The sequence below is a fragment of the Ursus arctos genome, unplaced genomic scaffold (genome assembly GCF_023065955.2).
Source record: "Ursus arctos isolate Adak ecotype North America unplaced genomic scaffold, UrsArc2.0 scaffold_14, whole genome shotgun sequence".
NCBI classification, from domain to species: Eukaryota; Metazoa; Chordata; class Mammalia; order Carnivora; family Ursidae; genus Ursus; species Ursus arctos.
This window is the reverse complement of record NW_026622808.1, coordinates 36,343,778-36,357,250: the sequence shown is the minus strand read 5'-3', so window position 1 is coordinate 36,357,250 and position 13,473 is coordinate 36,343,778. Positions and strand designations below refer to the sequence as shown.

General features: G+C 56.4%; 1 protein-coding gene across 2 annotated transcripts in view; it reads right to left on the bottom strand.

Moving 5' to 3' along the window:
• Positions 1 to 2,370: 2,370 nt before the first annotated feature.
• CACNA1D (calcium voltage-gated channel subunit alpha1 D) overlaps positions 2,371 to 13,473 on the bottom strand; it is a 291,334-nt gene continuing 280,231 nt past the window's right edge. For both annotated transcript variants that reach the window (XM_057311797.1, XM_057311796.1), the window contains 6 exons: positions 12,582 to 12,949; positions 10,233 to 10,382; positions 9,734 to 9,897; positions 6,904 to 7,025; positions 4,960 to 5,280; positions 2,371 to 4,491 (listed from right to left, as the gene is read on the bottom strand). In XM_057311797.1, the coding sequence (XP_057167780.1) occupies positions 4,198 to 4,491; positions 4,960 to 5,280; positions 6,904 to 7,025; positions 9,734 to 9,897; positions 10,233 to 10,382; positions 12,582 to 12,949 (1,419 nt within the window). In that variant the 3' untranslated portion in view covers positions 2,371 to 4,197. The remainder of the gene's footprint in view (positions 4,492 to 4,959; positions 5,281 to 6,903; positions 7,026 to 9,733; positions 9,898 to 10,232; positions 10,383 to 12,581; positions 12,950 to 13,473) is intronic.

Genomic DNA, 13,473 nt, shown 5'->3' with positions numbered 1-13,473 from the left:
CCTGCCTCTTGCTTTATTTTCTGTTCCAAGGGAGGGTCTAAGGCGGCCAAGAGATGTATTTCTCCTAGAGAGGTCCCCCATCTGCCCCGCAGCCCTGGTCCATAGCCACCAGCCTCAGGGCCCTGGAGCCACCTGCAGGGGTGAAAGAACAGCGGGGCAGTGCAGGCGCCAACCACCGCCCTACCCCCGCCCCCCACCCCTGCTCGGAGGGCCAAGTTGCAAGTTTGATGGATAGAGGGGTCTCAGGCCTGAGCGTAACCGTGCGGACCTTCTCTAGGGCGGGCAGGCCAGGTGGCCCAGCCGTGCCATTCCGTGGTCTCTCTGTGTGCTGCGGTGGTCTCGGTCTCTGGGCCAGCGGCTGGTTTGCTACCATGTCTGCAGCGTAAGACAAGCAGAATGACCTGTTGTCAGAGGAGGTGCGTCGTATTGTGCGGCTGGATAACCTCCCGGCCCCTCTCACGCTCTTGGCTGCAGTCTCACTGTACGTACCTTGTTCCATACGATCGCACACTTTCGCCACGTGCAGAAGTAAGTCTCAGAAGACAAGACAGTGCGTCTTCTACACCCAGGCCCCATGGAAGTCCGAGTGGAAGGCTGTGCTATTGGGGTTCAGCCAAAGGGCAGAATACTGGGCTCAGGGGCGGCTGCTTGCTCGAGCCCTGACAGGTGAGCGTGCAGCCGTCTGGCAGAGTGGAACCGTGGCCCGTGTCGCAACAGCGGGCTGTCTCCAAGTTCCACTGCCATGGGGAAGCCAGGGAGGGGAGAAGAGTGCCCGCTGGGTCAGGCAGCCCTCGGGGCACCCAAACACCAGGCCAGCCCACAGCCCTGGGAGGAAGCTTATTTAAGCCCCTTAGCAAAGAGCCCGTGACACGAAGAAATGGAGGAATGTGCTTTGCAAACAATAGTTGAGAAAGTGGAACTGAGCTGTGGCTGTACCTGAACCAGGCTCTGAGCACGGACCCCTCGAAGAAGCCTATGTGTCCGAACTGCTGCACGAGCAGAAGGTTCTTCCTGGTCGGGCTGGGGACAGGACGCACGGGGAGGAGCAGCCCGCCAGAGCAGGACCAGGAACTGGCAGCTCCTGGAAGCCGGATCCTGGCACCGGGATGTGCCTGTCTGCTTCCAGGGCCGGCTGTGGGAATCCTCGTTTCCATAAATTCAAATAGAGCCTGTTCTCCAGCCAAACCCTGTTCCTCCCCAAAAAGGCCGTTTCCTGTTTCCACCAGCTCAACATCAGATCTAATACCTGTATTCTCTTAAAAAACGAGAAGAAAATGCACGCCCTCTCCACCAGCTCTGTCTCGAGAGCCAGGCAGCGTCCCTGGTCCCCTCTCCTGCCACCGTCCCCACCGGTGTCTGTGAGGCCACTCTCGCTGGGGCTCCCGCGTTGGAGGCAGCGGCCCCGGGCCTGTTCCCCATTCTCCTGCCCTCTCATGTCCCCAGGAAAGAAGGAATATCCTTTTGGAGAAATAAAAATTTGGTCAACACATGCAAACCTCGCTGGCGTCTGTTTCTGAGTCAGGGAAGGAGCTGGAGCTCTGTCGCAGACCACTTTTTAGAACAAACCTATGGCCCATCCTGACGGGAAACCTGTAGGAAAACAGGCAAGTGGCAAAGGCACTGAAGACCATAAAACAGAAACAACGTGAAGTCAACTGCCCGGGTCAGCAGTAAGGCAGGTAGAGCCCACACTGCGTACGGAGCAGCTTCCCGGCCTTGGGCGGGCTCCCGAAGGTGGGAATGGAGCTGGAAAGCCCTGTCTGGCCCGGCCGCCTGGATAGAAACCAGAGAAAAGGCTGTCAACGGGGTTCCTGCTGGTGGGGAGTTCAATCAGAGCTGCCCTTTCCTTTTGTGATAGGAAAAAACACAAAACCAAATGTACTATTCCTGGGGACACAGCAAAATGACTTTTGGGGGGTGACAGGGGGGCCAAACTGGGGAGACAGTTCACCTTAAAACTTTCCTGAAGGGAAAAAAACATCGTTCTACAACTTCAACTTGTTCTTAAAAAGAACAATTTCATGGTAGATGGGAGGTTGAACCAGACTTAACACAGGCCTGTTAGGCTGGGGAAAGATGGCGGCCTGCGCCGGAAAATGCCATCCTGGTAGGGCTGCTGCCGAGAAACCACACAGAGCAATGCCCAGCGAAGATGACGGGGATGGTGGCTTAGCCCGTTAGGAGAAACCGTGCTCTCTGCAGCTGGTGCTGAGTGACCGTGGGCACCAAGGAGGGAGCCGTGAGGGTAAGAGAAGCTACGCAGTCCCAGGACTGTCCTCACCCAGCACCAGCCCCTCCTGCAACGCTCACCGGCCCACACCAGCTCTTTGCCACGACGGCTCCCTCGCACAATAAAAATTATTAACACAGTTTTATTCTGAAGAACATTTTGCATTTTAATTAAAAAAATTTATGTCAGGAAATAGTCATTTACAAACCTTGAAGTGTTTTTGCCTGGATCTGGAGTAAGAATGTCTTAAGAAGAGGTTTGTAAGGTCTTCATAACAAAGTATTGTTATTTACAAAAAAAAAAAACAAAAACAAAAAAACAAACCCAAAACATTAACAGGTTGTCTAGGTAATATTTAAAAATTTTGAACCAAAAACTGCTCATTGTCTTTTTTGACCGCAGGGAATCCCTGCCAAGGTAACTTGACAAAGTCGGCATGACTCCTTGAACAGAAAGGGAAGCCTTGGTGGGTCTCGTGGTCCAAAAGTGGGTTTTCATCAGGAAGTACAATCGGAGTGCGAGTACGTTCTAATGAAAACTTCAGCCCTCATTCAGTTGCATATAAAAGCCCTCAAAGAGAACACACAGTACAGCAGTGTTGTGTAAAAAGGCAACGATACGACTTGGACAGACCCGACGTTCCAATCCTGCAGATTCATCGCTTTGCCCCTCCGCCCCCCCTTCCCCAGCACCCCTATTTAAGACAGGCAGCAGCATCCATCCTCAGGGAGCAAGGGCAGAGGGACTTCATTCACCTCTGCGATGATTTCTACACCAGAGATGCAAAAAAGGTCTTGTGGGGGCAGCTGAGGGGCCGCTGTGAATGCCACAGGGTCAGAGGAACCAGCTCAACCGACGGGATGAGCTTGCTGGAGGGTTAGTAAAATCAGAGACACTTGCGACCCATGGTGGACCAAAGGCGCACTCTCAAATCCTGGAACTCTTGCCCGAAGCAAAGGCTGCAAATAGTCATCTGGTATACCTCACGTAAAGGTAGATTTAGAGTGACTCAAAATATTTTTAGAAAAAATCTCTATAGTGTCAAGTTCTTTTGAACTTAAAATTTCATCCCCAAAAGATTTTCACGGAATAAATGAGAATTGGCTCTATTTCTTCTACTTCTGTACAGCCCGAGTAAAAATGCTAGTAATTTCTAGATTTCGGTGGGGAACTACAATTATTAGGACCCATGGATATTGCTGCAGTTCAAATACGGTACAATAATTACAAAATATAGACCATCTCTTTACAAATACAAATTATAGTACAAGTCATGTACAGTAAATCTGTAATTTTTAAACAAACTAGCGTAGTTTACCTGGTTGCGAGTGCATGATTCTTCCAGTTTACTGTTGCCCTTGAGCTGACAGTCAGACACCGACTGAGTGACACTCTCTCTTGTAAACTGGGGTCACACAACAGAAGAGCTCGTGTATAAGGTCCTGCCCCCCTCTCCAGACGACGGCTGGTAGGTCCTGATTCACACACTGTATTTTAGAACAGCTAAACAGAAACCAGGAAGCAGTGTGTTTGGGGGGAAAGGGTTTAAAAATGGAAATGCTGGGCCCAGGGAATGTCTGATGTGCTAGACCGATGGCTGAGGTAATGACACAGGTGTGGTGATCGTCATCACCTTGCCCTCCCCCACCGTGCCAGCAGGTGGGTGGGCGCGGGTGAGAGCCTCGGGGGGGGCGTGCCCTGGACAAGCGGGCAGGGCTTGTCCCACCTCCTCGAGGGTCCTCCCCCGGAGAGCCGGACCTGCTGCTTCCCACAGCTGGGGCTGGGCACGGGTGCGCGGCTGTCCCCTACCAGGTTTATGGCTTCCGTGAGCATGACATCACTTGTACAAAAGTCTAATTGAATATGGACTCCACACTAGTGCCTAACCTTTCCTAACTATGAGGCACTTTTTCCCTGGCCCTCCGGCGCCCCACCTGAGGCCAGAGCCAGTCTGCCCCTCTCCGGGGCTACAGGGTGGTGATGCAGATCATTTCGTCTGCCAGGTCCTCCTCATCTCTTCCGGGGTCGGGCTCTTCATCGCTGTAGCCCGGCCCGAAGTCCTGGAGCTCATAGTCCTGCCGATGGGAGACGGGGCCCACGCCCCCGTTAGCCCGCGGATGCACGGTCCCGTTGAGCAGGTTGCTGGCTGCACTTTCCATCTCGTCGATGGTCAGGTCACAAGCATCGGCGATTTCGTGTTTTGTTGCCGACACAAATTTGGGGTCCCTTGCATACCGTCCTAAGCCTTCAGATATCAGGACCTGCACGGGACAGAGGATCGACGGCATGAATGCCTTATGAGGCTTTGCCAGGAAAATGACAGAGGAGACACCTCAGGCACTAACCAAATGACGTGCTTTTGGGACTCAGCCAATCCTGTTCGCTAGACCTCACACGTGACAGTTAAATGTGAATGGCTTGGAAACGTCACAGAGATCGAACGCCACATAGGGCCCGAGAGTGAGCCCCACTGGGGAAAGGCTTCAGTGGGGGCTGGTGATGCGTGCAGGCCCAGCATGTGTAATCCTTAGGTCAGCCCCATGCGGAGGACGGGCACGGGTGGTATTCTTACACTCGCTCTAGGGACCATCTTTGCTTCCAAGCAACGGGCGCGACCCAGAGGAAAAAGGACCCAGCTCGGCTCTGGAGCCGCCCACCCTCGGAACCACCACGCCCCTGCGGGTGCCCCTCTGCTGTGCCCGGAGCCTGCGCGTCCGTGGCACACTCACCGCCTCCACCAAGCTGTCTGCGCTCCTCTGCTTGTCACTGTTCTTGTTGCGGAAGCTGCTGGGGACAGTCAGGCTGGCTGGTGTGAACGTTCGGTATGAGATGCCGGGCTCGTCCGTGTACCATGAGCTCCGGTGCAGGGATGGCAGGCTGCCGTTGACCTGGTCCAGGGCATCCGGCCGCTCCACCTGGATCAGGGGTGCGTAGCATGGCGTCCAGTCCCGGTACGGAGGGGTCGCCGGAGGGGTGGCCCATGACCGGGTCGAGTGGCTCGGCGAGTACTTCTGGGCTTTACTGGAATCCAGGCCCGCAACTGCCATGATCTGGAGAGAGACGAGAGGTGCCGGGGCCAGAGGTCCTCAGGGGGGGGCCCCAGGCCTCCCCACGCACACCAAGCAGGAGGCACTGCCGCACAGGGGTGGCCGCGGACAAGGACATGGAAAGGACAAGGGCAGTAAAATGTGGCTTTCGGGCAGACTATTTTTGGTTTCCCCAGATCCATAAGGCACTTCTCATGACTGTTCCTAAGGAGGCATCAGCCGCTAATTCGTGAAATTGTAGCCAAGCAGTGGAGAATTAGGGGAGACATTCAGCTGGTGGGGTATGAACACACCACCCAGTTCGCTCTCCGTTTAAATATGGAAGGACATGCGGGGCAAACGAGTCATTCCCAGCCCTCGGAAGGAGCACGGCTGGTTCTCTCTGCTCTAGTGCCCTTCGTCACACCAGCCAGCATCCACTCTGCTCTGGAGCTCTGGGCACAAGCCCTGCTTGCCCACCTCCAGCTGCACCCCAGCGGCCAGCCCAGCATTCCCTCTCTGCACGGAGGGCCACGGAGGGCCACAGAGGCCTAACCGGAAGCCGTGGCCACCCGAGGGAGGCAGTGCAGACACAGATCTGGCCCTCGTGGGGGCCAGACAGCAGAGGGAGGGGCATTTGCACGCACGTGCCCACGGAGACTTCTGGGCCTGCTTGGTTCATGACATTTGATGGCTGGGCCTTCCCACGCTTTGTCCTTCCACAACAAAGCAGGACACGAATACAAATTAATAGAAAAACTGAAGGCAGAAAAGTAAGAAGTTGGCAGAGAGACCTGAACAGAACACCTGAAATGGAAGCTCGTGCTCACGTGCTCAGGATGCCGGTGGTGAGCAAGGTGGGGGGGAGCTGGCCCTGCACATTTGCAGACCGGGGGCTCCCCGCACGCCTGCCGACCCCTGACACAGGTACACAGTGGACCACATCTCTGATGTGCTCTTTGCAGGAAGAAAAAATGCCCTATTCCTGCCCTTGAGGCAAAACCCTGGTGAGTGGGCTGCAGCCCTCTGCCCCCGCCCCAGGCCCTGGGCTCCCTCCTGTCCAGCCATGTCACTGTGGACGGGTCCTTCTCCCTGGCCCGCACCCTCTCCTTGCAGCGGGCTCGGAGGCTCACCCAGCCCTGTGACCATGGCATCCTGATAGACCCCGGGCTCCACGGCAATGGGGGACGGCAGGACCTCCTGCAAAGGGCTCTCCGGACATGTCTTAATGAAGGAACGATGTCTCAGAGCAGGTAAAGGGCAGCACTGACTGTCCAGGATCGGGCAAGCGGCCACCACCCCCTGGGCCAGGGACTGTGCCAGGTCCCATCTTCAGTGCCCAGGAGAGAACACAGCAGGCACCAAGGCCGAGAGCCCAGCCTCGGAGTCGCAGGTCAGCTGGTCACGCGCCTCCTGTGTGAGCTCAGGCAAGTCACCTACCCTCTCCCTGATATCTGCTCCTCTGTGAAATGGGGTTCGTGATGGTGTCTACCTGGCAGGGTTGCTGCAGGACTGAAGCACAGTGTCTGAGAAGGGTCTCTCTTTCCCTCCTGCTGCTGGCACCAAAGGGAAGGGGTGTCCCAAGGGTGGGTCCCACACAGGGTGCCCCTCGGGCCTGTGGCGTCCAGACCAGGTGGGCCAGCTCACCTGTTGCTGCATCAGGTGCAGAGGCAGGGCTGTGCGGTGGGGGAGGGCAGGGGACGGCGGGACCTCCTCCTGGCTGCTCTGCCGCCGCAGGCACTCGAAGTTGAAGGAGGATCTCCGGTGGGCTGAGAAGCGAAGCACAGCGGCAGCCATGAAACAGGCGCTCCGTGGGGCCCCCGGACCCTCAGCAGGCGGCCCAAGAGGAGGCGAGACTTATGGGAGTGAGGTCTCGGAACCTTGGGGGGATGAAGGAGCTGCCCAACCGAGGGATGTTTTTATAAGTGCAGGCTGGTTTCTCGTACCCATGGTGCCTGTTCTCACGGGGCGGAGCTGAAGGCTCCAGAGGGCAGCTGTCCTCACCAGACGTCCCTGGCCCCATATACGCATTGTGGGCAACACAGCACGGCAGGTCAAGAACACGACGTCATTCTAGAATCCTGCGAACCCTTGCTGCTGCCCCCTTGCCTCCCTGCAGGCATGCTAAGTGTCTCTGGGGCCCCTGGCTTATACCTGCTTGAAGGGGACTGACTTGCTATCAGCTCACCCAGGTAAGAAACAAATTCTTTGGCTGGGGAAGACCCAGCTTCTCCAGCACTGAAGGCAAAAACAGACAAGAACACCTCTGATGTTAACACGGCTGTCCCGTGAACAGCCACTTGAAATAGACGCTCGTACACAGGCTGAGCAATGACGAGAGAGCCTGAGTTTGTGTCTTCACAGGACACAGGGCCCGGGAGGTTGGTCTGAATTCTGGGCCCCCAACCACAGGCCAGAGGCTCCCCCCTGGGAAAAGGTCCACCCTCAAAGGTGCTGGCCCTAGAGACACGGCCTGGGGGCCTTAACGGACAGTTTGCAAGGCAGGAGCCAGGTCTCTCAGTCTCTGCCTCCTAAGATCCCAGGGCATTTCTCATGCCCCCGCAAAACTCCACACCCCCGATTCCCTTACTGGAAAACTGCAGGGCCGAGCCTCCCAGGCCTCCTGCGAGTCACATGAAGCGGCACGAACTGGGTTCTGTTGAGAGCTCTAATCCGAAAGTGTGGGAGGACTGGGCTGAGCCCAGGGCGGGGAGAACAGACAAGCAGTCCCGGCCACGCAGGCTCGAGGCACCTCTGAGGGACATGCTGAGCCACCACCGCCTCCTCCTCGTCAAGTCGCCTCCATGGGACACAGACAGCTGCACACCGGCTGCTGTCCTCATCAGACAGCCTGGCCTCCCTGCACCACACAGGGGCTGAACTGAAGAGTGTTCTAAGGGGGAGGGGCCTCCCTCGTCGGCACACCCTTGAGGACCCTCCTAGGGTCAGCGGGCCAGGGCGAGAGGCTCGGAGCCAGGAGAGGAAACCACCGTCTCTCTCATTCAGGTAGTGCCTTTCGGTTTTGAAAATCGGTCCCTGGATACACTGATCGGCTCTGTGCACAACCAGCTCTGACAGAGGAAGTAATCCCACTGTTGCTGAGAACACAGGCCGAAGACCTCCATTTTCTCCCAGCCCATGTCTGAAGCAATGGGCAGCAAAGCAAATAAAATACGCTTTATTGATTTGCCCTTACAAATAAGGAGGGCATGTGCTCTGGCCCACTCAGGTTCCTCACTTCATCCGGGCAGCGCCTCCGAATGGTGGGCAGTAATGTGGCCACCGTAGGGGACATAGGGAAGTCCAGGGAGGGCAGGGCAGTCCACGGGCAAGGGCCTTTGCCCAGCTCACCTGCAGGTGCCACCCCGCGTTCAGGGAGCTCAGAACTGCTCTGTTGGGCGGCACGTGTTTGGGGCTGCAGAGTTGAATATTAACCATAGAAATGGGTCTGCTGACACTGCCCAGCAGGGCTGCAATCGCAGGCGAGACGCAGAGGGCCCCGGGCGCCGCCCAGCTGGACTGGCTACTGAGCACGGAGTCAGCCGACTCAGAGCCAATGTGTCTTGGCTATTTTTGGTTACTGATTACAGTCCTGCTCAAAAATATGCTTCACTCCTCAGAAACCCCAGGAATGGATATTCTTTAACCATCACCAAAACGCCCCCATGTGCAAAATCCAACTGCCCGGCTGGGAGCGGGCAGGGGCCACGGCTTCATTTCTTACTCCGGCCCGAGTCCCTCACTGGGGGGCGAGCCACATCTGCAGTCCTGCTTACGCCACCTGCGTAAGAAAACCAGGTGGGGCACAGCCAGCCCCCCGCCTCTCCTCAGCAGGATGGGACTCCTCCAGCCCCAGGATGGGGGTGCTGACCCAAAACCTGCCCCGTGAGCAAGGGCACTGGCTGACACGTGGCGAAGATGGGGGTGGGGGGTGGTGGTGACAGGGGAAGCCCCTGGTGGGGACTGAGCAGAGACAGACACCAAGAGTCCCCAGGGGCCCCTCAGAGGCTGGGGGGGGCTTGGTGGGAGAGGCCTGGGCTCAGGTCCAGCTCTGCACAGGGGCTGCTCACTTCCGCCCTCCCTCTGAGGGTCGGTTACCCCATCCACATCCACGGAGAGGGCCTGACAACCCCACGGTGCACACCGTGATAGACCCCGGGCTCCACGGCAACGATAACGGGCACAAAAAGCCTCTCAGAAGATCCTATGTACTGTAGGACCGCACGCTGCCTTTCTCTGTGCTCAGAGAGTCAAGAATGGCGCAGAAGTGGTTTGAGCTCAATCACAGGGGACACGGATGAGACAGAAGGGAAAGCTGATACTGATAGGGTCCCCAACCGGGGGGCTGGTCTCGCGAACTGACAGGCCCTAGCACAGCGCGACCACATCTGTCACACTTGTTCCTCAGGGCTGGGGTTGGGGGAGGAGCACACTATTCTCTGGGAGGCTTCACCCAAAACAAAAAATCTGGCCTCACATGTCGGGGTGGGAGGTAGTAGGCGTCTCCTTGGAGATCTCCGGGAATCATAGCAAACGGGCGAGTCCTCATCCTCCAAGAAGCCTTGGGGGTGATGGTAGCCTCGGGGCCACTCGAAGTCCCAGCTGCCGCCTGGGTATCGGCTGTAGTAGCTGTAGTTTTGCCTGGGGGTCAGAAAGGCCAGGAGAGAGGGCAAGGGGCACATGGAATCTTTGTTAACACGCCCTGTTTCTTAGCTCAGACAGACCCGGGGCTACAGTCTGCTCCCCAGCTTTCTTGGACAGCCCAGACTGGCTGAGAGCCAGGCAGTCAGTCCTCAGCTTCGCGGAAGATTCGGGGCCCTGGGAGAAGCTGGTCTGAAAAGGCAGCCCCCACTCTCCCTCTGCTTCACTCTCCCAGGGCAGTCCAGGTGTCGTACAGGTGGGGCCTTGCCGCTGAGGATGAGGGGCAGGAGACACCCAGGCCTCCTGACATCAGGCCGAGCCACAGAGCCACTCACCTGCCCCAGGTCGGTGAGCCGGCATCCTCATAGCCCTCCTCGCCACTGAAATATTCCTGCTCCTCCAAGCAGCGGGAGTCCCTGAAGTAGCCATGGATCTCTGGATCTTCCCGGCAGATGGTGGGGCACTGCTCGTCCCCCGAGTCAGATCTGCAGTGGTGAGAGAGGGCCCGACCACCTGAGCACCCAGGCAGGCCTCGGTGTGTGGCTAGCCCCCCTGCCCCCACGTGCCTCTGGGGGCAGTGCTGTGTGTGTGAGCACGTGCGTGTGCTGGGAGGGTGTCGCTCTCTCGCTACCTTGCACAATGCTGGTGCCGAACCAAGATGCCCAGGGGCCATGGAGCCAAAGGAGTGGGTGTCATGTCGGGGAACAGAACAAGGAAATGGACCTAGAGGCCTGCAGTGATCGGCAGTCCTGGGGAAAAGATGCTAGGCTCCCAGGCCACCTACTCTGCTCCTTCCCCCTTCCTCCTCGGGCCGTGTGACTTCAGGATCCAGAACAAAGAGGCTTCCTGACCAGTTTCCCACTACCTCTGACCCAGGAAATGCGACAGGAGTTTGGGATATGGTGTTCTTGGGGAGACTCACACGTGTGACACCTGCCAAGTGTTCAAAGACGGCCCTACCCACATGGCAAGCCTGTCGTGTTATCTCCCTGAAAGCCGCTATCCTGACCTCAGTCCTCAGGAAAGCCAGGCAGGCTCTGTTACATCGACTCTCTGAAGAGAGGACTGTGCTCCCTCCAAGTTCTTCATTCTCTCAAGCTGCTCCTGAGTCGCTGGTTACACTTGATAAAATTAAACCAAGAGACCCAGCCTCTCCGTCCCCAACAAAATGCTCATCCCACTGACAGTTCAACCCAGTGCAGCAAATATGGAGCAGGATACAGTGCACATATGTTGAGGGCTGCAGGGGAAACAAAGACCTGGTCTCCGGTCTTCGGATGGCTGGGGTCATGCTTTTATGAAGCTCCCACAAGAGGCCTGAACCCAGCCAGCAGTAGCAGGCAGTGCCAGCCTCCCAGGGCCAGGTGCCCAGACGTGCACAGTGGGCTCTCCCTACATGGTGGTCATGAGGTGTGCAGGGGCCAGCCCATGGGCACGCTGGCATGTGAATACTAGTCCTTGGATGACAACACAGTCTATGCACATATGGACCTAAAAGCGCCTTTCCTTAGAAATAAGCAACTACCGAGGCCCCTGGGTGGCTCAGTCAGTTGAGCATCTAACTCTTGGTTTCGGCTCAGGTCATGATCTCAGGGTCCTGAGATCGAGCCCCTGTGTCGGGCTCTGTGCTCAACAAGGAGTCTGCTTCAGATTCTCTCCCTCTCCCTCTGCCCGACCCACCTCACTTGCACATGCTCTCCCTAAAATAAAACAAATGAAATCTTAAAAAAAAGAGAGTGAGAGAGAATGGGAGAGAAGAGGGGAGGGAAGAAGGGGGGGGAGGGGAGGGGAGGAAGGAAGAGGCAACTATGCCTGCCTCTGGAGTCCACAGCCCCAGGCTCCACTACCCTATCAGGTTGCTGCCTCAAAGGAAGTTCTCGTCCCTCAGCACTGAGAGGCCAGCTGGTCACACTCACAACACAGAGAATTTAATACACAAACACAGGCAGTGCGCACATACCTAATGTAAGTTTCATAATAGCGGGTTCTATCCAGGAAAGGCATAACATGGGAGGGAGGGAGGGAGAAGATAAAAGTTAAATATTTCCAATAAAATATAAAATGCAGATTATCAGGCTAGTTCCTAGAGCAGAGATCAGCAAACTATAGTTCACAGGCCATATACTGTCCACGAGCTATAAGCAGTTCTTACGCTTTTAAAGGATTGCAAAAAAAAAAAAAAAAAATCAAAGGAAGAAGAATAGCTCATCACACGTGACCATGTGATGTTCACACTGCGGTGTCCATAAAGAAAGTTTTACCGGGACACAGCCCCACTCAGGTGGTTACACACTGTCTATGATGCTTTCTCTCACAACAGCAGCGCTCGGTCGCTGCAGTGGAGCCTGCATGGGGCCCAAGCCTAAAATATTTACCATCGGGCCCTTCACAAAGGTTGCCGGCCCCTGTCCCAAAGTATGTTGGCCCCGCTGGGGAAGGCAGTGTTTACAGCAACTGCTGCTGTTTTAGGGGGCATCCCCTTTGGCAGGACACAGGATGGCTGGCGGCCCTTTATCCTTTGGGTTCGGCACTGGCTAGTGCCTGACGAGGCCACGAGCTCACAGCCCTCGCAGGTTCGAGTGCCAGTGCCTCCCGGAAATCTCCTGTGTGCCAGAGCACAGGGGAGAAAGCAGCACCGCGGGCAGACATGACATCACCAAGCGCAAACACATTTTAAAGGTTACCTTTTAATACTGGACCTTCTTTGAGGCTCCCGGTCGTGCTTGTGGGAGGAGTGATGCCCATTTTCAGACATATGCTCAAGGTTCCCAATGCTGGGCCGCTTTCCAGGGGCAGCTTTGGACATATTGGCATTATTGAGATTGGCATTTGTTGAGCTGGGAGCTTGCTTTCCTATGGAATTATGGTTATGATGGCTATGACACCCCGAATTTCCTGCTGGAGGAAACAGCGGTCTCTCAGTATCACTTGCAGGTGGAACTGAAGGCCTTTGGACATGCAGGGGACGGTGGGTGGTATTGGTCTGCTGAAGGGGGTCTCTCCTATCACTATTAACATGATTGACATGGTTTCCAAGCAGGGCACCATTTCTCTGCAAAATAATGGGAGACAACACCAGGTAATTTAACAAGTATTTGATGCAGGCTAGCTTTGTTAGGTAATTTTTTTCTACACGAAACACAAATTCTAGGTAAGCTCCGTAGGATCCCTGTAAAACAATCTCAGTGTCTCACAGATCAGGGCGGACGTGTCTGTGTGGCAGCTGGTCCCCCTGAAATGAGGAAGGTTACCGATCCCTGAGCTGGGGAGCAAGCTCTTGGCTGTCCCACGAGTGTGCTCTTCCAGTCGCTCCAGGTTGAGGTGACTTATACCCAGCAGGGCTGGCTGGCAGCCCCCAGCGGTTGAGGCTGGACAGCAGGCATGCTCTCTGGGCTGGGGGGCTGAGGGCCGGCTGGCAGATCAAAGAGTTGGCCCAGGGAAGGAGGGGGTAACACAGGCGGGCAGCTGCTAGCAGGACTCAGGATGCTCAGCCACCCTGGCCAAGCGGCTGTGGCCAGGCTCCAGCGTGGGAGAGAGGGGCCAGCTCAGGACAGGAGCAGGCCTGGCCCTAGAGGA